The 26,133-nt window shown below is 45.1% G+C and overlaps 2 protein-coding genes across 3 annotated transcripts in view; both read left to right on the forward strand.

Moving 5' to 3' along the window:
- LOC308334137 (MAM domain-containing glycosylphosphatidylinositol anchor protein 2) overlaps window positions 1–26,133 on the forward strand; it is a 298,760-nt gene that overhangs the window by 23,162 nt on the left and 249,465 nt on the right. The gene's annotated exons all lie outside the window — the stretch shown is intronic.
- Window positions 23,346–24,608, forward strand: LOC308334077 (3-ketoacyl-CoA thiolase B, peroxisomal-like; the record flags this gene model as incomplete). The annotated part of the gene is made up of 1 exon (XM_080790665.1): window positions 23,346–24,608. The coding sequence occupies one exon, from the start codon at window positions 23,346–23,348 to the stop codon at window positions 24,606–24,608; it is 1,263 nt and encodes a 420-aa protein (XP_080646791.1).

Here is a 26,133-nt window from a genome sequence, read left to right on the forward strand (position 1 = left end):
GCGCCTTTCCTCTTCTTCCCATGCAGTAACTGCTGTAGTTTATGTAATGTAAACCCTCCCAGTAGGCCTGGTTGGTTCAATGTTTGACTTGATTTGATTGACTGAAACACTGCCCGTGTCAGAGAGCTGTCCATGGTGCTGATCTGACAGCTTTCTCTTTCACCGCTCTGCCTTGCCATGTAACTATGAGTTCCACTGGAATATCCAACACAATGCTGGTACAAGTATATTGTGTGTGTGTGTGTGTGTGTGTGTGCGACTGTGCGTGTGCTTCCATTTCTCTCTGAATGATACTTGTACCGGTGCCTTCTATGTTTTCCGTTATGTCACGTTGTATATTGTCGTCCTTTCTGAAAATAGCCGATCTACAAGCTCAACACGTGTTGGCGAAGCAATGCATGGTGATCTTGTAGATCGACCATTCATAATTCATGAAGCATATCGTCAATGTCGGGTGGAAACCTTGTATGTACAAAATGTTTCCTTTTTTATTATAGTTGGTAATAAATGTGAGCTCGGTAGAACAGCCATTTTCACTATTTTGTACGATTTGTAATTTACAACAAAAAGAACACAAAAACCACAACAAGTTTAGAAATGGACATACGAGGTTTTGGCCTGACTGCATGGACAATATTAATAATTCATGCCAACGAGGGGTCAAGGGAAGTTGCTCCGTATGAATAATGACTTGTTTTGGGATAACTCGACCCTCATGGTGATGACTAGTACAGTATAGGCTATAGTAGTAACTGTGATCTACATCTCAGTGACCTTACCCTGACTGCACACATATGCAAGTAGATACGCACGCACACACACACACACACACACACACACACACACACACACACACACACACACACACACACACACACACTATAGCACATAGTCTCAAAGGAACTACAGTACAATGAGCATCTCTTCTGCTGCCAAAGTCCATGGTTAATCAGTGTCAGTTTCTGTGCGCGCATGCGTGTGTGCGTGCGTGTGTGTGTGTGCGCGTGTGCCTATGCGCTGTATAGGCTCTCAGTCCTGTGTACTGCCCTCCTGCTGACTCATACAGATCAGAGAGAAGCTGAGGTGTGAGTGGAGGGTTCTCTTCTCTCCTCCTCCCCCTGCTCTCCTCTCCTCTCCTCCTTGCTGCCTCCTCTGTTGGAGCCTGAGAACCCGCTTTGTGTGGGCCTTTTTTCTTTGGGCCAGTTGCATAATAATATAATTCCTGGCCCTTTTGTGCCTCTTTCCCTTGCTGCTCACCTCTCAACCACAGTTGCCAGATTGTGCAAGTGAAACATGCTACCGGGTGGTCTATGAAAACAGGCCCAAAAGAAGCAACCAGTTTTACCAGTCGAGCCCTCTTATGTCAGTGATTTGAAAATAGCCGATTTACAAGCTCGTAGATATATATATATATATATATATATATATATAGCGGGATCGGGATTCGAACTCGTGACACACTGTCAGGCAGGATTAGCAGCCTAGGTGCCCGGACGGTTACGCCAGCCGCCCAGGCTGTTTTGAAACATCAATCTTGTGTGGAGACACCCTGGCACAACGTCATCCTTTTAGATTGGAGTCTGCAGATCTTAATGTGGGGGTCCCTTGACATCCTCATTGGTCTAAACAATGCAACTACACTTTAGAAACAAGCCCCGCAAACCAATTTACAAGCAACTTTACAGGAAAAACAAGCCCAAAGTCGGTTATAAGAAGCAGACATGGCAACACCGCTCCCGACCTCCTTGTGCTCTCTCCATGCAGACGAGGAGGTGGAAGCGTGCCGAGAGAAGAGAGAAACCATATGCTTAATTTGAAGTGCTTTGGTTGTATGGCGGTGTGTCACGCGGGCGAGAATAGCCGACGTTCAAGCTCACAACGGGACACGTAAGCACCCCGTTGTGAGCTTGTACATCGGCTATTCTCGCCCGTAAGTCTGGCCTAGAAACACAGCAGGGCGTGTGTTTGGTCATCGGTGTGGGGCAGATGGGATTGGGGAAGGCTCACAGTCCACCCTAATTGGCTTTCCGGTTGGTGCCCCGCACCCCGGTACAAAACACTGACGATGGCCTTCCAGGCTACCTAGGGTGTGGCAGCACCCCACCCCACCTGTGCCTTCAGGATACGGTGTGTGTGTGTGTGTGTGTGTGTGTGTGTGTGTGTGTGTGTGTGTGTGTGTGTGTGTGTGTGTGTGTGTGTGTGTGTGTGCGTGCGTGCGTGCGCGCACACTTATATTGTATCTGTGAACCAGAAGGTTCCCGGTTCGAACCCGTGCTCTCCCAGAGTTGGTGTCGAAGTGTTGTTGAGCAAGTCACTGAACGTCTAACTGCTCCTGATGAGCAGCTTGGTTCCCTTGGTGTGTGAATGTGTGAATATAATGCACGTTATAAAGTGCCTTGCATAAACTTACTTACTTACTTACTTACGCCTATAGCCCAACTTTGGGCATGGCCACGAACAAGAGCTCTCCAGACATCACGGTCCTGGGCCATCTTCTCCAGCTGTCCCCATGTGTGGCCAGATCTCTTCACATCTGCATCTGTTTCGTGGTGCCTTTATATAGCACCTTTATGCAAGGCCAAACACCTGGCCTTGCATAAAGGTGCTATATAAAGGCACCACTTACACTTGCACAATCTCTGTAAAGCGCCTTGGATAAAGGCGCTAAATGCACCATTTACCATTTATAGTGCAAAAAACACTATACATTTTGTATATTCTCTCTCTCTCTCTCAACCTGTAGGGCTAGCATATGTAAGCGGGGCCTCTGGTCCATTTATTTTCCCATTAAGTGGCTTGTTGCACATGTTATGGGGGCATTTGCGGGTATGGGAGTATGATTTGATCATGAGGTCATTAGCCCCCCCCCATCACAAAGCTCACCCGCCCACCCACACACGCTTGTGAAAATTCACCCGCGTGTGAAAACCAAATGACGTGCGTGGTCTTCAAAAAGGGGTCAGATAGGCCAGCCGTTATGGAGACGTTAATTGACCCGCCTCTGTTATGTATCTCTCAAATGAAAGGCAGGAAGCCTTTCATTGTGTCATTCCAGACACCTTTGTGCTCCGGTTCAATGTATCACCGCTGTTCTGTTGCTTGGAAACCTATAGAAACCGTTCCCTTTATTTCCCAACCAGTGGGTCAGGCCTCATGTTTTTTTTTATGGGTCGTCCCTAGCTGGGCAAATGTCTAATTTCTCTTTTGGGTCTTGAGCTAAAAACTGTGAGAATCTAAATAACATTCTAAGACATTGTGATAGCTTGCAGCTCCTGCTATATTTTGACTCTCAGGGCATGTCACTTACGGAAGGAAAACAATTGTATACGCTCATATGATGCAGGGCAGGACAAATATTATGACATTAGAAATGAGACTTTAAACTAGTGACTGGAAGCAGAAAGTATTCATGACCATGTTTATTAAGGTAATACAGTCTAGGTGTAGTTGGGCCCAAATACATGGATCTCTATGGAGCTATGGGGTTTTTTGGGCCCAATGACAGCTCCACAACAGACCATTATATAACTTTCAGGAAATCCCGATTTCCTTAGTGGCTTCACAAAATATCTGTCTGACTGCCCCCCTGAGTTAGAGTGCAAAACCATGAATGGTAAGATCACAATGTTCAACACTGAATGTTGTGTTAAAAGGACAGGTGCAGGCCGAACAGCAATACATATGACTCTCCATGAAAACTCACCATCTTAGCCATCTCACCATCTTAGGCCGCAGGCATTGCCGTAGCACTGCACTAGCCTCGACAACGTATGCAAAGGCTAAACTCATGTAATTTAGATAGCATTTTTATGTAGACCTAACACTCTACAGTGTATACTCATATAGGTTAATTGTACATTTATTCTAATGTTAGACGGATGTTAGGTTCTTATCTTGCTTATGATAGCAGAATTCCAAATTAAAAACATTCTGTCTCCAATCTTTGCAGTATTAACAATTTTGGATCTACTGATTGTGCCTCAGCCAAGTGACTTAATACGCTATTGTATTGCTCAAAAAGAGCAATAACGGTAAAACATTTCTGTATTACACAGCTGGTTCATTAATATCTTCATAAAGGTGTTTGCGGGACTATAGGCTTCACCCAATGTGGGCTTTTGTCCCCTGCTTTGGACAGGACGTGCACATTTACAGAAGGGGGGTGGGGGGGGGGGTAAGGCTTTGCACTGGACCTGTTGAATAAATAATTATATTCATCCATCTGCGTGTAAGCGCTGTCCCTCCTCCCACATAGATTTCAAGCTGAAAGTTGTCATCTCCAGCAAAGAAGAGATTACATATTTGGGCTGTATTCTTGACAACAAGTGCAGAAAGCATGGCAATAAGGGTGATCAAAAAAGGATTCCTGGGCGGAATTTCCTCTTTTGTCAACAAAAGTGCTCTCGGAACTCTTGCGGGAGCTCTAATTCAGCCCTCCTTTGACTATGCAAACCTCTTGGTTCTGCAGCATCACAATGTCACTTAAGACTGAGGCGTCAGACCTCCCAAAACGACTTCTCGGCCTTGGCCCCATGACCCACCTCTTTTCAACCCATTGCTAGTCTAAACTGGCTCCAGGTGTAGAAGACAGAATTAAGCAATTGAAAATGGGATTGACATTCAAAATTGTAAATACCTTGCCCTCACTGCCCTCAGTACCCGCATACCTGAGTAACTCTCAAATCAATAAATGGCGAGATTGCACCGTCTGTCCCGTGTCCCGCAAATGGGGATTTTGTGATCTTATCATAATAGCAATGATCTTTAACCATATTCCATCATATTCAAGGGCTTTTGGAGAGAAATGACTCGTTGATGCTTGTTATGCACCAAGGCCATTATGTTTCTGCACTGCACTGTCAAATAGGCCTACATCTGGCTTTTGTTCAAGCTGTTAATAACCACCGGTTGAGATCCCATGCACTAGAGAGCTCCTCTCGTGACCATTTCCAGTCTGTTTTCCTCCTGCCTCCTCCGAGGCGAGGCGAGGCCCCCTAGCTGACGAGGGCCATGGGACCCTGGCTGCAGCAAACACTCCATTAGTCAACTCCCTCGCACGCTGGAACCAGATTAATCAGATTTGTGTCAGCCGTGCTCTTTTATTTCTTCTTTAATTCAGGCCTCATTGGATATATGCAGATTACAAGCTTAATTCACAACAGTAGTGAAGGTTTTATGCCAGCAGTCTTTGTCTAATAAGCTTTTTTTCTTTTTTTTTATCCCCCTCCTTTCTCTTTTTTTCCTCTTTTTTTTAGTTTTTGTTTGTTTTGGCCTCGTGTAATCCTAAGTAGCCGCAAAGTAATTATGGTAAATTTGTCCAGAAATCCTCCAACACATTATACAGTACACTGCACGCAGATGGGTGACAAATTAAAGAGAAAACATTGAATAAATTAGTAGAGAAACATAATGAATGCAGATGCTTCCATACAGGTGCATTACTGTATGATACAAATAAGAAATGAACACTGTATTATCCTGTGTTGCATGTGTAAACATCCTGAGCAGGTCCAAGTCGACCTCCATTTTGGATGCAGATGGGGGGGGGTGTTCTCTCCTCTGTGTTGCCAGTGCCAATACCCTAGGTGGGGTTGGAGAAACGGCCTTTCTGGGTGGCATGTTCTCCCTGTGTCCCCTAGCGTAGCTACCCTCACAAAAAACATGCAGTGATCCTGGTCTGAGTGGTCTCTATACTGCATCCCCCTGGTCTGATGGAAAGGAACTGGTTGGAATAACATGTTCCTTCCACACGTTACGCCCTACCAAGGGTTTGAGACAACCACTGGTTTAAAAGCACCTATTCAATGGCTGTGATGCTCGTTGCGTTAGTGTGGCACGTGAGAGAAAAAAACTAAATAACGAAACAAACGGAAGAACAACTCTTCCTCGTGTGACGGAGAACGTCAATGCAGGACGTGATCAGACTGTGCATGGGGGGCGAGCTCCAAAAGTGGTCTTTGGCATACCACTCTACAAAAAGTGCTATATGCAGTACCACTTTGAAAAGTGGCATGCCAGGTTGCAGTGTGTGTAAAGCTCTCGTTACCATGACACATGCACATTTGACAGTTCAGAGGTAAAAGAAATAACCAGAAAGAACACTAGGCTCTGGTCTGCTCTACCGAGAGAGAGGGGGAAAAAAAGTAATAATGGTTGTCAGATTCGTCATATCCTACACCATATTGTCCACAAGTTGGCGAGTGCTATGACTACAGGCCTGAATGTTTAACCCCTACAGTGGCTCTTGTGGAAACCTCATATGTCCAGGAATCAAATTCAAAAGTAGCAGCTACTTGTGATGCTTTTGTGTGACACTGTGTATGATCAAGTAGGGCATTTACAACAACAACAAAATAATAAAAAAGAAAGAAACGTTGAACACCTATTGGGAGATTTTGGGATGATATGTTAGACAGTATTCTCCTCCACCACCATCGTAAAAACACACAATGAGGGGATATCTGTTCTTATGTTCAAAGTTCGGGTCCGTGTCCATTTGGTTCCATTTGTATACTCTTCGAGTTATGGGGGTCTGTGGCCTAATGCTTTGAATACTGGGGCGGTCCTTGAAAAATAAAATACATACATAAAGAAATAAACTGCACTAGAGTTCCAGATACAGACCGAGCTGCTCTGAACTCTGAAGCATTTTTGGTCTCATCTGTACAGTAACTCTCTAGAAGTTGTCCTACAGTAATTTGCTTTGAGTGCTGCTGTTTCCTCACTTCCCTCCAGACATATTAGCACTCTCCTTTCTGTAAAGAACCACATAAGCTGCAACAGAACAAAATATGGCAATTATTCAACTATACCGTCTTATTTGACAGATTTATTTATCTACTCAAAAGCTGGTTGTGACTAATATATATATATACCGGTATATTGTGTGTGTGTGTGTGTGTGTGTGTGTGTGTGTGTGTGTGTGTGTGTGTGTGTGTGTGTGTGTGTGTGTGTGTGTGTGTGTGTGTGTGTGTGTGTGTGTGTGTGTGTGTGTGTGTGTGTGTGTGTGTGTGTGTGTGTGTGTGTGTGTGTGGCTGTGTGCGCGTGCGCGTGTGTGCGTGCACGTGCGCGTCTAATTATACAGTACATGATCAAATAGATTTTCATTAATCAAACATATACCGACTGTTTTCAATGAGTCTCATTCGAGTTATGCTCTGTTGAATCTTTATTGCAGCATTCTGCAGTATTTGGCAATTAGAGTTTGAGTCTGCGGTTTTTATGGATGGATAAGATCCCACGCTGAATTTCATATATCTTTGGGTTGTTTTGTGAGGGCATGGAATAAAGTTTGTCTTCTATGGAAGCATGTTGCGCAGCGAGCATAGCCGATCTATTGGCTCGAGTGCTTGTAGCTGTTTTCAGTTATTATTTTAAGAGTATTTGAAGTGTCAAACTGTCTGATATTTCATATAAAAGTAAAGGTTAAAGCCTCAATGTGTGATTTATTCACCTGGTTGGCATGTAGAACGGCAGGAACATCATTTTTGTTTTACACGTTATGTTAATATTTTATTAGGAAACAGCGCTAGTGTGATTTGCTCCTTTCATAACGTTTTACAAATTGTTGCAAATTTTTTGCGCTCTGGGAGAACAGAGCAGCTGAATTCTTTGTTTTGATTAGGTGTGGAGTCGAGTGGTGCTCGTTTGAACCACGGCTAGAAGGCTGTTTCAACCAATCGGATTGCTTCCTCGAAACGACCTGTTGTATAATGTGCTTTAATCCAAGTGACTGTATGTTGGCGTGGCAGTCTGCATGCCGAGAATGCTTTGTTGATGTGTGCGTGCCGGATAATGTGTTGTTGAATCTATTTATTTGCATAATGGAAAGGCCTTCATGAGACCTCCCCCCGCCCAGACAGAGGTTAACCAGCCCTCATGCACTCTGCTGTTTTGTGACAGTAAAAAGAGAGAATCAATGTAGGCCCTTATGCTGCTTTTTGTGTTTGTCAAGGTTAGAGGTGGCTGTCTGTGCGCAAGCACTTTGCCTGTCTGAAAAAAACAAAATAACAGTCAGAAGCAACGACTAGACTTCTCGTGCTTTTGACACCATCAAATGTATGTTTTGATGTGTGGGAGTTTAAAGTCTGTAAATGGAGGTTAAGCTAATTATTGACTGCCTTTGATTTATGGAACCGGACAGCACTGTATGTACTGTATGTCTTATAGTAACAGAGTAGCAGCCAAGTCTATGGACTTTTAATGTTTGTACAGAGCACTAAACGTCATGTGGCAGCCAAGTCTATGGACTGTACTGTTTGTTTAGAGCAGTAATCATGGCGTTCTGTGGCAGCCAAGTCCATGGACTTTTATGCTTGTTTACAGCACTTGATGGCAGCATTACCAGCCAGGCGCCCCTCACTTCAAACACTGACAAGTTAGATTTTGAACTTGGAAATTATTATAATGATTGACAGGCCTACTAACTGAGTAACCATCAGCTGGGTAAAGCTGTGAAGTGCATCACAGGGACCAGGACATGCAGTGTTTTTCTTCCACAGCAATGCATTTGAGCTGTTCTTATTTGATCTGGGCCGTGGCTCGCTATATAGCGAGCACAAAAGCCTTATCTTCTTTGCCTTTTATTGCAAAATGTCATCTAGCTAGAGTGGAGACAATTGTGCTCTCTACACCCACATCTTTTTTTTGGTTACGCTACAGATTGTATACAGTAATACCATGAACTGTGATTATCTAAGCTGTGCAATTTAAACTTTTAGAGTTGTTCTTGTTTGAACCCATGTTCCACCACACCTTTGCTCTCCACTATTAAAATCCACTTGCACTTTTTCAATTTGAAATCAATTGATCAAATTGATAAGCTATGGACTCAAAACACTTCAACTTCAACTCAAACGTTTCCTTTGTCTCCCATACTCCATTGTCTTCCTTTTTTATTCTTTACTTCTTATCTTTCCTTACTTTAATACCTCATTTTCTTTTTAGCAATCTGCTACCAACACCTGCAAGCCCACGCTAAATATATGTGTACTGTACACATTGTTTTGTTTCTCCATCCATACGAATTTATCTCATTAGATGTATGAAAAATATGTACACCTGTTTTTGTTGTGGCGACCTATCTTCACTCCTAGTGGTTTGAAGAACTCCCACATTGAATGCATCATGGCTTTATATACAAACAGTGGAACAAGAAGTGCAACTTAACAGACTGTGTGAACACAAAACATTAGTTGAGGAGGTAGCGAACGATAAACAATGTTATTTGGCAGCCTTAGTAGTGGCATATGAAAACACAGATAAAATGGGAGTGGGTGAAAAGGACTCACACAGTAAATAGATTTACGCTACAGCATTGGTTCTATAATGCTTTGAGGAAGAAATAAAACCGTTGTGGCACTTCAAAGGGAGGGGAAAAAAAGGAATGGCGCCCACAAAGCAAAGAGTCACAGTCACACTGGAGAGGAGATGGTTGTCTCAAATGGACCAGTGCATGGCTGCCTGGTATCCTGGGCTTTGTCCACTGCAGTAGTTCTAAAACAGACCCCCATCTGGAAAGAAAAATGGTGCCAGGCAGGGACTACCAGAAGAGAAGATTTGTGTTAAAAATTCAAAATGATTCAAAACATGATTAAAAAAATGTTGCATCGCAAGCTATTTTCAAATAACCGTGTGTGAACATTGTCAGTGAGAAGGTGTTATACGTACCGGTATGTTAATTATATTCTGATTCCCTGAATAGATAGAGTTCCTCTGCTGGACACTTCTCAGTAGCAAAGCAGTATAATTAGCAAGGCTATAATCAGTGAATGAAAAATGTAGGGGAAACATGCTTTATTGATTGAACATTTATTGAACATGATTTATTTTTCCTGGAAAAGGTCAGGAAAGCCTGAATAGTTGGAATGGCACATCTGTAGGCTGTGGCTGGGTTTCAGTGAAGCTTCTCTGAACCAGGAGGTATAGGACTAGTACTAACCCTGAGTTAAAGCTTCTCTGAACCAGGAGGTATAGGACTAGTACTAACCCTGAGTTAAAGCTTCTCTGAACCAGGAGGTATAGGACTAGTACTAACCCTGAGTTAAAGCTTCTCTGAACCAGGAGGTATATACTAACCCTGAGTTGGGGGAACACTTCAGGTTCTGGTTTAGGTTACTTTATCCTTTGTAGTGCAGGGGAAAGAGAAAATGAGGCAACATTGCGGTTGCACAGCCGCATCCTCCTGTCGTCCTCCAGTCAGAGCCGTGTGTTGCCATGTCTACACCCCTCTGTCTACCCTCAGATCTCAACTCTCTCAGATCTAAATAAAGCAAACGAATGTTTTGTTTTGTCAAAGAGCACACAGCAAGCACCTTGTTCCCATTTGTTTCCGCTGGCTGTCGGCGCAAAAGGTGTGTGTGTGTGTGTGTGTGTGTGCGTGCGTGCATGCGTGCTTGCGTGCAAACAATGATACTCCATTTACAAGTGCTGTACTTGAGTACAATTTTGTACTTTGACGTATTGGAGTACTTTTACTCCACTACAATTATTTGAAAACGTAGTTACTTTGTAGATTTGGATTATATTTTAAAAAAAAACATACATTTCCCACTTGAGCCCTTTTTTTGGCCATTGAAAATGGCAAATCTACAAGCTCACAATTTATTGCATTTTGAGCTTGTAGATCGTCTATTTTCAAACACGTTTTATACCACTTGTGGAATTGGACATTGCACTTTTATTCAACTACATTTTGATTGCCAGACTTTTACTTGTATCAGACTGTTTGTGCAGTATTGACACTTTTCATTAAAAAAAGGGGAGGGAGGGGTGGCGGAAAAGAGAGAGAGTGTGTGTGAGACGGAAAAGCAGCATTTTGCTGCTGCTAGTGCACACCTCTTTAGCACGCATCTCTCTCACACATGCTGTAAAATAAACCCAGGGATGATGTAATAGGCCTATAAGCCAATTTCCAAAACAAGCCAGACTCCTCCTTGGCGTCTGGTCGTTTGTGACCAGCTGGATTTACATATTATGTAAAGAGAACAGGATATATTTTAGGTGTCTGGTCGTTTGCGACCAGCAGGATTTGCATATGTAAAGAGAACGGAAGATATTTCAGCCGTGCGTTTATCTTTCCCCGACAGTGTCCTGCCGCGTCTGCATGCGGCTTATTTCCCCCTCCCGTTCGGCTGTCATTTCCTGTTTCCCAGTGGTGGAAAGTAAATAAGTACATTTACTTAACCCATTTATACCCGAGGCAGACTTTAAAAAAAACTATTCTAAATCCTTAACAGTTTTCTATGTTTTCTGTGGTGCTCAACCTTTTTAATGTCAAGGACCCCCAGAATTATCTGTATTTGGCTGCGACCCCCCCACCCCCGAATTTCATACATGAAATTGTGTAGTTCCAGGGACCCCCCCCCCCAGAAGTGATTTTCACGATTTTTCAAAAATAGCATTTTTTTTATACATTTGAAAACTTGAAATGAGACATTCTGCATAATGAGCACTTTCTACATTTTGATACCAATACTTTTGTACTTTTACTCAAGTACTTTTGAATTCAATTTACAATTACAATTTCCATTTTAGGCATTTTGCAGACGCTCTTAATCCAGAGCGATTTAAAACGGCCTCCCCCTGGCCAGCCGGGGCGCCTGATGGAGGGGAAAGGAACTGGTCGGAATGACGTGTTCCTTCCACGCACTACATCCGGCCAGGGGCACTCCCCCCTGTCAGGTGAAAAGAAGCCGCTTGGACTCCTCATGCTTAGAAGGAAGCATGAGGTCTGTCCGCTGCTACTTGTAACAGAGCATCTCTACACTGCAGTATTGATACATTGATACATAATTTCCTCCCCACTGGTAACAGCACTATTCCCGACGTCAAAGTGCACAATGCAAGAGACGCTTTGAGCGGGATCCTGTAGGAAATAATTAAGCCCCACTTACACACGGTGTACAATCTACAAGCTCACGACGCATGGCATCCGTGACGCGCCACAGAGCTTGTAGATCGGCTATTTTTTGGTCGTGTGGCGCCATCGTACCACGGGGCATAAATTAAGCATCAGCCTCCGTCGAAGGGGGAGGAGAGCAGGCTCGGCGGCGGCAGATTAAATTATCTTCTTTTTGAAGGTTCGCCGGCGTTCGAGAGAGAGAGAGAGAGAGGGGCTCGTGTGAGACGGAGCCCATTATTAATATGCAGTGACACATGCATACATCTGAAATGATCCCGCACGCTTCGTCATGGATCATAAAATTCCCCAAGGTGCCTTTCGCTCATCGCATGTTGAGAGGCCACCGCCGGCACACCTTTGTATAAATCACTGGCCGCGCCTCCCCGTTCGGATAGATATGGATGCAGAGCGATATCGGGAGGGGGAGACGGGGAGAGAAAACTACCCTTGTGTTTTTATTAGATTGCCCGGAACAAAATTATATTAGTTCTGAGCGGTTTGCTCTGGATGGCGGGTTGCGTGCTCCGCGCATCGCACGGCTCGGTTCCACAGGGCCGATGCACAGATTGCTGCGGTCGGCGCGGCTCGCCTCACCAGAAGGTTAAGTGGGTCATGTAAGCCGCTGTCATGTCTGACGGCCATGTTGATCTCCTCCTGTTGATTTGTTGTGGTCGTTTTTACCGTGAGCCCCGTCCGTCTGCCACGAGAGCTGCCACGCCGTCATAAAATTGGATGACTCCAGTCAACCGACGAGACAATGTGTGGTTATGCTAATTTACAGGCAATTTACCCGAGTGTAGCAAAGCAGCGGAGCCGATGATATATATGCAATTTAAAATTGGTTATGGGCCATGCAACTCAATGACGAGGCGTTATTGTAGGTACATGTTATTTATTCAGGTCAACGTTGCCATCCATCCTAGGCATTATGTCTCGATTTAATATGCTTTCAGTGTTGATTTCGTCGACTAATACAACTATGACGGAAAATGTTCGTTTACTACCCTTTTCACTGACAAAAACAAAATATAAACTAAGCTATGATGACTAAAACTCATCATCATTCGTCAACAAATAATTTATTTGTTGAATAAAACACTGTTATGGAGGGACTAGTGGAGAAGAGATCCAGTAGAACTAAAAGACAAGTCATTTTGTTTGGTTGCACTCAGTTGTTGTCCTGGAAATAGCAGATCTACAAGCTCTCAACACGTTGCGCTGCGACACGTCAGATCGTAGATCGGCTATTTTCATCATGTGTGTGTAAAATGTTGTCGACAAAATCAACTGTAAATTTAGCATTTAGTCTAACACTTGACTGAAACTAAAACTTTTCGGATGAATTAAACATGAATATATAACTAAATGACATTTCATTCAAAAGAGGAGACCAGCCCCGTTTTGCCAGAGAGCATTATGTGGAGGAGGGCTGACCTTGTGCGCGTTCTAGAGCCCATTCTTCCCTGGACATAATCACCATCTCCTCATCCACTCTGTGCAGCGGATGATAATGGAGTGATTTCCCCCCCGTCCGTCTATCTCCGCGGTTGCCACGAAAAAGAAACAACGAGATCCCACCCCCCGTTGCCTGAGCGCCGGAGAGACACCATATATCTCATCTTTCATCCTCTTTCGTCTACTTCATTATAGCACCTGGAATATTCTCTTTGCGGCGCAGCACCATCAACCGGCTGCCGCGCATATCCCTCTGATTACCCCGGCCTCATTGAATGAGCCGTGTCGACAGCGGCACTCATTATGAAGACTACACAGAGGCATCAACAACGTGAGCGGAGGGGTTAGATACATCCACGCAGAGCCAATGGGCGTCCACTGTGTAATTGGAATTTCTACTCTTTTATCCCGCTTACGATGTGCGTCCACCCCACCCCCCTTCCCCCTCCCCCCGGTCCCTTGGTAGATAGCCCAAATGAGCTGTCTTCCATGATTGATTCTCACATTTCAGGGATGCCTGCTTTGACTAACCACCATTAGAGGAAGGGGTTATCGTGCTCGTGGCATGTTGTGGGCTGTTTAAATACGGACTCAAGAAAGAGAGAAGAAGAGATGGGGGGAAAGAGAAACTTGTGGGATTGGGCGCCTCTTCAAGCTCGACGTGTAATGTCCATGCAAATGGGAGCGCATTTAGTCTTGTACATGGTGATAAACTCTGGGCACGCCGAGGCGATAAATCCGCTCATGAACTGGTGGTGTTGATGTGTAAATGCTCTCGTGCGCAGGGCGGCGTGAGAGGAACGGGGGCGGCAGGGAGAGACTTGCGGCGTCTGCTCATGTGGAACGGTGGACGCGCTCGGCGTAGACGAATGTGGTTTTGGCGTATACGAACGAACGTGGTTCGGGAGAGGATTTTACGCTTAGCGGGTTGCAAAATGTCTACGGTTGACAGAGTTAAGGCGGTTGCTGTATTGACTGTAGAGAAATGTCATATACTGTGGGTAATGTACGGTACGGTGTGACACCAGTGGGGGGAAAAAGTACTCAAATGTTTTACAATATGGACATACTCTGGAATTCGAAATGTACTTGATTAAAAGGACAAAAGTATTGGCATCAAAATGTACCAAGTACCAGAAGTAAAAGTGTAAATTATGCAGAATATTTGATTTGAAACTGTGTTTATACAAAAAAAAATTAAGCATTTTTCATTTTCATTACAATTCCCCCATCGCCCCACCCTCCCCAAGGTTCCAATTATCATTGCAACAAGAACAGACTTTTCATCAGTTAATTTGACATTTAAAAATAAATAATAATAAATAAATATGGTTGGTAGACTTATAAATAAGGATTGAAAAGTAGGCATGTGTACATACATACAACATACATAGTTACATTATGGCATTATAGTTGTGCTTTGACCTTTTCTACAGCCTCTGTAAGTGCATCAATAGATTGCCTTTTTGCTCCATTCGTTCTCGCAATTGATATTTCCAACCCCAATACATTCAGAAATAGTATTTTCCATTTTTTTACAGCAAGACTATGTGGAGGTTTCCATCTAGACACAAGGAGATTTTTTGCAGCAGTAGTTCCAGCAAAGAATACTTTTTTTTTAATGACTGGTAACCACTATAACATGACGCCCAATAAAATACTGGACAAATGTTTATACGATGCCAATAACTTATATCGTCTCTGTTCAGGTTTTTTTTCATGTGATTTGATTTATGTGAAAAGCAATGAAACCACATGGTTTACAGTAGTTTGAGCATTTCACAAGACCGTCCGGGGACATATTTCCATTGATGGCCACGGGCGCCTGTTAAAGGGACATTTCACCGCTGGAAGTAATAACAGTATAGCACAATTTGAAATTTGCACCCTATATGTCCAGAAAAATAATGAAGTCTGTGTGTTTGACTCGGATTTGACTGGATTGCTGAATTCCTTTAATGCCCATAATGCTTTAGTGCACTTCCCCTCCTTGTGGAGAGGGGGAGGCTGCATGGAGGTGTGACTTTGTAGTCCAGGAAGGCAGTGAGACCACATTTTCATGACAAAAGGGGTGAAGTGGCCCTTTAAGTGTGTACATGGGACAAAGCAGGCACCAGCACTGGCAGCGGTGCAGCAGATGAAACATCGTTGTGAGGAACAGAACAGTGGCGCAAAAGTGTTTATTCTTGTTTATTTGTTCAATGGGGAGAGGGCGCCTGGGCACCCACCAGCGATTGTATTTATTTTGTATTGTATTAATGTATTCTTTGAGGGCCACATACTGTAGCCCCACTAGCCAACCTGACACCCCATAGGCAGGAAACTGTTTCGCCTGTACACCAGACCGGCCCTGGATGGATATGCCTCTATGTTACATGTGTTTTATAGGGAAAATGTACTGCAAGAACGTGTGTTGCTGACTCATCATCGTCGTGTTGGGTTTTTAGTTTCTTTTCACATATCACGTATGTTTGATGTGAGGCCTTAAAACGTAGAATTTATCCAGGGCTTTTTCTTTATATACTGTAGTGTAGACCAAATGAACATGCCGGGAATTTATGCTGTGTTGCAATTTAGACGCTAACTAGCAGATGGATGCCAGTCGTCCTGATCCCACAGTATACGCACCTGCAGCTCATCACACACATACTGTACGCACGCACAGTCGTCTGTCGCGTGTAAAACTATGTCCAAAACTGTGACTTTTCAGGATTCAAATTCAAAAGCGTCAAACGCAGCTGATTAACAAGCTCCAAACGCGTCACGAAGCGTGCATATCTGCTACTTTTGATGCGGTTGTGTGACGTTGTAGTATGATCAATCAGGGTGTTAATTTAACAACATATAGTATATTTACAAAAAGTCAGAATATAGTCATAATAGATTTCTGCCCCGACATCAATGCTATACTGTACACTGTACAGCATATCACATATTGACTGCAGTGGTCGTACTAAAGTAAATACCGTATCTGTAGTATACAGTACAGTAACGCTGGAGTTTTCTTATGTGATTGCATCTGTGCAGTGTGTATTGTGTAAACTGTAGTCCTTTTACCGTTCCTATCATCTTGCTTTACAAGATGTGGCATATTTTTCATCCACTGATAGGAAATAATATAGCTCCACTCTTGGCAGATATTCCCCACGGTTCTGTGGACATGAATGGCTCACCAGATGGGTTGATACTTAATACCACACAACCACGTTGCTTACAGTATAGGAATAATATTCACTGTACAAATACTCAGTATTCATTTAAACCCCCAAAGAGTGTCCAAATGTAAACAAGATGGATCCTTATTACGGGTCCATTTGGTTACATATCAAAACCCGCCAAAGTAGCAGATCCACAAGCTATAAACGAGCTTGTGGATTTTCTGCTTTCAATGCTTTTGCGTGACGCTGTCGTATGATGAAGTTCAAATATGGACATGAGAGGTTTCTGCCTCCTCTTCGCCGAGCAGAGAGATCCTTTTCTCCACCTTTCTGACTGGACGTTGATGGGACGATGACCACGCCAAAGGCACTCATCTCACTTACACTGAGAACTGGAACTCTGCAGGGCTGCTTGGCAGAGCTGAGGCACGCACGCGCACACACACACACACACACACACACACACACACACACACACACACACACACACACGCACACGCACACGCACTTGTTGAAGATTTGGGTCAACTAAAAGAAAACTGTGATAGTGCAGCCACTCATGGCACAGTTTATTGTGCGTGAAATTAACAAAATGAACCTTGCACACTTATCCCCAAAACACACACAGACAGACAGACACACACAGTCACACACACACACACACACACACACACACGCCTGCACGCACGTGCACTCGGCACACGGTCATGGTCTTGTATTCCATAATAAACAACGCCACGCTTCATCCTCGTGTAATCAGGCCCTGTTGTTAAACGTATGGTTGTTGTGTGTGCACATAGCCGGCCACGGTCAGCAGCAGCCCTGCATAGTTGTAGGTGTTCTGGGTGAATTATAGCCAACGGCGTGTTCATCTCTGTCAGTGTCTTCCAGCCCAGGATAAGATGGAGGTTTGGGTCTGCATGTATCCAGTCTGATGTAGTCACAGCATACTGTACGTGCCGAGGGCAGCCTGTATATCATTCAGCATAGCCTCGCGTTGCCAGACTGTTGCGTCTCGCGGTTTTCAAATGAGTAAAATCTAAAGCAGAAGTGGAGCCTCCTCCCCACCTCCGTTTTGTCTTTACAGTAGCGCAATTGTATCCTAATATAAATAGAAATCATCTAGCATATGTAGCTTGCTGCTTAGCAGAAATGAAAATAAAAAATCATTACATACATAGCTCTAATGCTGTTGCATAACTTGCATTCAGAGCTATGTTACCGATGACTTCCGGGGCTCGCATAAATGCAGACCAGCCTCTCGTCTTTAGCGTAAATAAAAATAAATGTTTTGCTACTCACCAATATAAAGGCGGGTTGTGTCATTAGAAAGCCTACTTTCCTTAGTGGAAGCACTCTGAGCCCCCCACCACACGTATAAAATGTACTTTTTGGCCAGAAAGGGATTTATTTTTTCACTGGGGGAAGTCGGTGGTAACATATCATCGGTAACATAGCTCTAAATGCAACGGCATATGGACCAGAGTTAGAGCCAGATTTGAATCTGTTTGGCAACATCACTCACTTCTGTGTACACTGGAAGTTGTCTATTCATTAGCTTTAAAGCAGTGGTTTATAAATAACGAGGACCACACAAGGACCACATCCACCGCAACTTTTTCAAAGGTGACTTTAGTGAAGATCAGGCGGGATGAGGGTCGGGCGTTGCATCCTGTGACCGTTCCAGTTTGGAGCCAAAACACAGTTGAACTGGAGCCAAAAGAGTCTCACCTCAGAGTGACTGCAGTCACCCAGCCAACGTTGCTCTCAAGCACTTAACCTATGCAAAGCGTGTATATATGCTTTGTTGATCGGGGGTCGGATCGGGACACGTGACTCTATGCCCAGTTCCCTCCGTAGAGGATTACCAAGTGTCTTTGTTGAAAACTATAACGATCTACAAGCTCACAGCATGTCGCAATGCGATGTGCTGTGAGCTGCTAGTATAGGGCTCATGTGGTTTATAGAGAGAAATCAATGAATGCAGTGAAAGCAGAGGAACTTCACTGGGGAGTGCACGCACGCACGCATGTACGCACGCACGCACACACTCACAGTTACTCTGCTGGAAGCTGAAAAGAGCTTGCAGCGGCTTCTGTAACATCAGGGCCATCTTGTCCCTATTGTAGCGTGTGTGTGTGTGTGTGTGTGTGTACACAGTACATGCAGTGTCACATGGATGACCCTTTACTTCTGAGCCATCGGAGATGGCACGCCTCCATGTTCTCCATATGTTGTGTGTTCTCCGACATGCTTGCACGGGTGGTTCTTGATCTGCGGCAGAGTATAGGGAAAGCAAGTGAATTGTGTGTGTGTGTGTGTGTGTGTGTGTGTGTGTGTGTGTGTGTGTGTGTGTGTGTGTGTGTGTGTGTGTGTGTGTGTGTGTGTGTGTGTGTGTGTGTGTGTGTGTGTGTGTGTGTGTGTGTGTGTGTGTGTGTGTGTGTGTGTGTGTGTGTGTGTGTGTGTGTGTGTGTGTGTGTGCTACAGTATACTATAGTAGTGTCCGATGGTCAGTGCTGATCAAAATGCTCTGCATGTGCTAAATCAGAATTCCATACTAGTATTTAAAATGGACGTGTAACCACTTCATTTCCTCTCTCGCATGGGAAACCAATCATGTAGAGAGGGTTCGGGCAGTGGTCAAGTGAGACACATTGGCTTCTGGTCGTCGTACAGGGCCTCTCTACATTCACCCTCCGCTTTTCCCACTGGAAAACCCCCAATCCCGGACAATTTTATTTTTCAGGAAATATTTTGAAAACAAAGCAATACTGCCTCATCAAAGTTGGTATTGTGACTTTATATATTGTCAATTACTTGCATGAGAGGGGAAGAGGTGGTGGAGTTAGTTGCTTTAGCAGACAGATTGAGGGTCCAATGAATTTAAGAGGTTTTGTCCGAAGCTTTTTAGTACTTTTCATTGGTTCAATATTTATTTCAACCAACACGCACATCTAAAACCTAAAAAATGGAGTTAGGTGGTTTCCTCCCGACAGCAGTGGTTCAGTGCTCATCGGGACAAGAGTCCTTGAGGAGGGTTTTCACGGGGTCCCTTTGCTAATTCGCCAATGGATTATCTTATGGCTTAGTTGGCTATTATTGTTCACAATTGCATCGAGGAACAAAAGGGTCGGTGCATTGTCAAACTCCTTGAACTTGAAAAAAGGTTTGAGAACCACTGATCCATGGCCCATGTACAGGGACGTGATTGACCCGACGATATTTCTGTATTCATTGTTGTCATTGTTCTAAAGGCTAACTGGGTTTATTCATACCTCCGTGCGGATGAAAAGAGTATCACCTTCTTTCATTACTTTAGAAGCATCATGAAAGGAACCTGATATTCCCAAGAGGCTATTTGATGGGGAAAAGGCTCAGGTGATATGTTGGATATTGTGATCACAAATCAAAGGAATTTGTAGTTTGGCACCCAATTTAATTAAGTGACACCTCCCACCCTTGTTCGTCTCATGTAGGTGATCTACACGGTCTTCACCAAAAATGTAAATTGCTTTAAAGATACGTATCTTTTTCAGAGGGATGTTAAAATTGTGAACCTCTAAGCGTTGCAGCGTGCCCTGGCACAAAACAGGTCTAGAATTACCCAGGCAGATTGAACAAAAATCATGTATCAGTTATCTAACTCTTCCATCTCTAATATATCACATATCCCTGAGTGCCTCCTCGGCTGATATTATATGTGTGTGAGCTCGGACTTGACTAATAGTTTGGTAAGATGCACTAAAAAAGTTCACAGGAATTCGAGTGATCTCGTTTCTCTTGGAAGAGGTTGATCTAACCTTGGCCTTATCAAGCCAGTGCCAGAGGCAACTATGGACACGGAGGGTGCCATTCTCTCACAGAATTGTATCTGTTTAAAGAGAAACCAAGTACACTAATATGCTAATTTCCAGCTCTATATTTCTATTTGGGGACTCCACTAAAGTAGCTTTGCATAATTCGCAGTTAATACAACTACTTATTTATCTTATACTGGCTCTTTATGCAGACTACTCCTTTCAGCCTGTTGTCTGAAACAAGCCATAATTATTATTAACGCCTGTCTCTTTATGGCCCTCTTCTGCAAGCACGTCCCTGTACCCCAATATAAAATAAATATAAACTATAAACTAATCTAAACAAAAATAATACGTGTGTGCGACTGTGCGTGCGTGTGCGTGCGCACATGCATGCGCTCGTGCACTTCTCGTCGTTTGTTCCACATCAGAACACATTATCCCCTGTCGTCTCGTCGCGCTGCATCCTCATTCCAAGCGACCAGCGAGCTTACAGTATATACAGTATATACCCCCCCCCCCTCCAGAACAGCTGGATGAACGATCGCCAGCGCCTCATCGCTCCACTATGCCCCCCCCCCCCCCCCCTACTTTGTTCCTGGGGGCCGACCCCAGACCCCACTAAAGCAACCATTTGGCGTTGAGCTCCGGTGCTCCTGAGGACGGATTGGTGTGAGTGTGTGTGTGTGTGGGTTCGGGGGAGGGGGCGGGGGGGCCGAGGAGGAGGCATTACGTGCCGCTCCGCTCTGACAGGTATCCATAGATTCCATTGACTTTGAATTAAAGCGGAGTGCGAGGTGATCAATCATAGAGGGCAGAGAGAGCACACTGTGGACACAGTCTCAGTGTGAATGATGCATGGGGTCCTCCTCTCTCACTGCCGCGACCACAAGCGGATACTATTACCACCACATAAGCCCCTTTACAGTGGTTGGCAGTCGTTGCCAGGGGTCATCAATATGTCCATGGACAATGTATCCATGGCAAAGACTTGTCCTTGTCCGCGGCAACATTTAGATTGTATTTTTTACACACCATTGTTATATAATGTTCCTATTTTGATCACACAAGACCATATTGTGCATGGTTTTCTCTCAGACTAGTTATGACACTTGTGCGGGTAACGCTATATGGAGCGGAGCTAATGCTGTTGTGTCCTACTGACTGACCTGCCAGCGTCACATGCGTCCAAAATGTTTGTTGTCATGATTTGTCACGATCCGAGTTGGCTTTGTTCGAGGCTTACAGATCTTTAAATAAATACTTTTTGAAATGTCTATGGGGAAAAATGGATGGGGAATTATTTCCTGGGCCTGTCGGGACTGCGACACTCTATTATCACCCTATACCGGCCGCCTTCCCTCCCCTGAGGGTCATGACATTTGGCTCAAACCGCCACTTTGACTCAACAATGGAGTGATTAGAAGTCGGCGGTCATAGGTAAAGGTCACTTTGACCTTGCACACAGACAGAGGCTTACAACCGCGATGCGCTAATTCAACTGTGTGTGTGTGTGTGTGTGTGTGTGTGTGTGTGTGTGCGTGCGCACATTATTTTCAAATATCCCCTTGCTGTAACAAGCCGCCAATCAGTTTAGACATTAATTCAATTAAATCAGTGATTAAATACAACCTGATTAAGGCAATCAAGCTTAAACGTGTTTGGTGCCCTATATTTTGTGTTTAACATTTGTGCGATGCATTAGCCAGCATAATGGCTGCTTAGTCTTGTGAGAAGAGAGTGCCGTGTTGTTACCTTTTTAACCCCTTAAGCCCTATGTTGTTGTTGCTGTCGGGCAGAAACCTTCTGAAAAGTAACAGTTTTGGTTATATGAGGTTTTCACCCGACAGAGACACTATATGCTTTGGTGTGGGACGAATAGCAAAAATACCCATCATTTGGGGGCATTTTCAGAGCATTACTATTTTGAGGATCAATCAATTGATTGGGTTCTAGCTTGGATCAATGGAACTGACATAGTAAGTTTGTATTTTTAGACTGAAGCAGACGACAGGCAGGCAGGCAGGCAGGCGCACGCACACACCACACACAAACGTCAGTCTCTCTCTCTCTCTCTCTCTCTCTCTCTCTCTCTCTCTCTCTCTCTCTCACACACACACACACACACACACACACCCCTTTAATATCTTTGTGGTTGTTTTTTTCATATAGAGTGAGGTAACATTGCTCAATTTCACGCCACGTTGACCTTCTTTTCACATAGCAGCACACAGCATGATACGTCGGTTATGGAGAGGTGAGGGGGAGACGAAATCTAAACGGGGTATTTCAATTAGTTTCTCTTCACTAACTGGCTTGTAAGAGTGCCTTCTCCATATGCGAGTATAGCAGGAAAAATACATGCTTTCAGAAAGAAGCTGCCTGGACTGTCGCTGGGGAGGCAGGGGAGCAGGTATTACTGACAATATGGAGATGAAACACTCAGCAGGAGATTTGCACTGAACCGCAGTCCTGTAAGAATGTGTGTGTGTGTGTGTGTGTGTGTGGGGGGGGATCTAATCATTATATAACTCAATTGAAAATGCTAATTTTTAACAGGCGTCGCTCAAGAACTGTTTGACCGTCAGCAATACAACTTCAATACACATAACATATGCTTCTACTCATGCTGAACAACTTTCGTGTTCTGACTTTTCACCTTTGACTTTTAGATCTCCCACCATTTTGAATTACATTTCAAAGTAGGTCGTAATTGGAGAAAAGGGGTTTCTGTAATAATTGTGACAGGCCTAATTAGGAGTTGTAACCCTCTAACGGCATACTGTTCCGGTGACCAGCCGGTGATGTCAGTCATCCAGGAGAGGGCTCTGATCTTTGCCTTACCTTTTGGAGTCATACATCATAGATATGTCACAGACGACTGACATCATAGCTGACTGATGTCACAGGTCGGCCTCATGAACATGGCCGATGCACTCTGTAACACATCAGTGATGCAATTACGCCAGAGTATAGTTTGGCAATGACTTGCATTGATCATTGGGTGCTATACGTTATCTGCCCAAACCAACGATGCGTAGAGTGAAAGTAAGCCATTTGATTTCATCCAACACGTATGAACCTGACGGTTCTGGTGCAACCCCAGCAGCCACCTGTCCGGACGACATAGTGGTCGTCCATGGCCTGAGGACTGCCATCGGGAAGGCTAAGAGAGGCTCCTTTAAGGACACCACCCCAGACGAGCTGTTGAGTGCCGTGATGACCGGCGTCCTGTCTCGCGCGGGCATGTCACCTGAGAAACTGGGGGACGTCTGCGTGGGCAACGTGCTCCAGCCGGGGGCGGGGGCGACCATGGCGAGAGTGGCCCAGTTCCTCAGTGGGCTTCCGGAGACCGTGCCCGTCTACACCGTCAACAGGCAATGCGCCTCCGGCCTGCAGGCACTGTTTAACATAGCGGGCGCCATTCGGAGCGGGTCGATCGACATGGGCCTCGCCTGCGGCGTGGAGAGCATGTCTCTGCGGTCCATGGGCAGCAGCAGCACGGGCGACGTGAGCTCCAGACTAACGGACAACGACAAGGCCAGAGACTGCGTCGTCCCGATGGGGATCACCTCGGAGAACGTGGCCCAGAGATTCGGGGTCTCACGGGACAAGCAGGACGCCTTCGCTCTCGCCTCTCACCAGAAGGCGAGCAGAGCGCAGCAAGAGGGACTGTGGGATCAGGAGATCGTCCCAGTCACCACCAAGCTTGTGGACGCCGAGAATAACGAGCGTGTCGTGACCGTGACCAAGGACGACGGCATCCGACCGGGAACGACCTTGGCGGGGCTGGCTCAACTCCGGCCGGCCTTCAAAGCCGACGGCAGAAGCACCGCGGGGAACTCCAGCCAGGTGAGCGACGGCGCGGCAGCGCTCCTGGTGGGTCGGAGGTCTGTGGTCGAGGCCCGCGGCATGCCCATCCTGGGGGTCCTGAGGGCCAGTGCGGTGGTCGGGGTGCCGCCCGACGTCATGGGCATCGGACCGGCCTACGCCATCCCTGCGGCGCTGGAGCGAGCCGGGCTGACCGTAGCCGACGTTGACGTGTTTGAAATCAACGAGGCCTTTGCCAGCCAGGCCGTGTACTGCGTGGAGAAGCTGGGGATTCCCATGGAGAAGGTGAATCCCAACGGAGGGGCCATCGCTCTAGGTCATCCTCTGGGCTGCACTGGGACTCGTCAGGTGGTCACCCTGCTCAACGAGCTCAGGCGCAGGGGCAAGAGGGGCTACGGTGTGGTGGCCATGTGCATCGGCACTGGAATGGGAGCTGCTGCCGTCTTTGAATATCCTGGGCTATAAGGAAGGGGACGCAAGAAAATTTAAACAAATTCTTACTTTGGTTCTGATGAGAATTTTGCAAGTTAACACCCCAATCGCCCAGGACGAAGTTCACCGTCCTTTCTATTAGTAACACCCAGCAGCTCCCAGGACAAAGTTTATTGATATGAAAACCGATCGCATCGCTCCACAGCCTAGGAGCGCCTGTTGCACAATCCTTGATGTTGCACAGCAGTGGGACGTCATTGAAAATGTCTCCCCCCTGTGTTACACGGCCCCCCGCTGTCCAGTCGCTAGTCGCGTTAGATTTAATCATGCCTCCCGTTGTTGTCGATGGCCTTTAGAGTGTTTTGGCTACATTTAGCTCCTCCAGCCACATCCTTTAGAGTGTTTTGGCTACATTTAGCTGCTCCAGCCACATCCTTTAGAGTGTTTTGGCTACATTTAGCTGCTCCAGCCACATCCTTTAGAGTGTTTTGGCTACATTTAGCTGCTCCAGCCACATCCTCTAGAGTGTTTTGGCTACATTTAGCTGCTCCAGCCACATCCTTTAGAGTGTTTTGGCTACATTTAGCTGCTCCAGCCACATCCGGTATAACTTCCAGTCCGTCGGTAAAAGTGCTCCGTTGCTATAAATCGATTGGGTGCTATGATTTAATGGATTAAATAACCCCGGCATATTAGTGACTACAGTGCCCTGCAGTATTGATTACTAGTACCTACATGCCTACCTACCTGTAATCTGTTTAATGTCACCTTATCGCCGCACATTTTAACTTTGAGTCTTTTTTCATTCATTCATTAATTTCAATGCCTTAATTGATCATACAACAGCATCACTCAAAAGTAGCTGACCCACAAGCTCAAAACGGGTGCGAAGTGACGCGCTCTGCGCTTGTAGATCTCCTACTTTTGCTGTTTTTTTGTGGGGCGCTAGTCCTTCCAATGCATGGCTTTCCGAAATTGCGTCATGTGGCAGCCAGGTCTATGGACTTTTAATGTTTGTTTTGCGATCAGGGTGGTTCCCAGCCTTTCTACACAGTTCATGAAGCGGACCAGTGGGGTTGCAAAACCTAACCCACGGGGAAGACCGTTGACTGACCCGCTGCGCTGCTATAATATTATATCATTCATAACATAATGTTATATCGATCGTTGACCTAAATTACGTTATATTAACATGGATAGTATGATTAAAAAAGGATTAGACCTATGTCTTTTTCATTCAGAAATGACTGGACATGTGGACAACTTTAGTTAAACATGCAGAAAGTGACCACATTACTTTACCTGGGTAACACCTAATGTTACTTCAAATATGTTTTGAGTCATGAAATAATAATCCCGTACCGTGTAGTGTTTTCTTTCACTAGCAGCTTGTGCTTGTTATTGTTCCGCTGCTGCTGCTCTAAAGTGACGTCACTGTTATGCTATGCAACACAGAAGTAACACGGACTCGAAGCAGTTTATAAACCACAGTCAGTGATGCGTCCCTGACGACTCTAGAGACACTCACCTTTCTCTCTCCACACACGTTGTCAGAGCT

Source organism: Protomyctophum bolini, assembly GCF_963924005.1.
Source record: "Protomyctophum bolini genome assembly, chromosome: 19".
NCBI lineage: Eukaryota > Metazoa > Chordata > Actinopteri > Myctophiformes > Myctophidae > Protomyctophum > Protomyctophum bolini.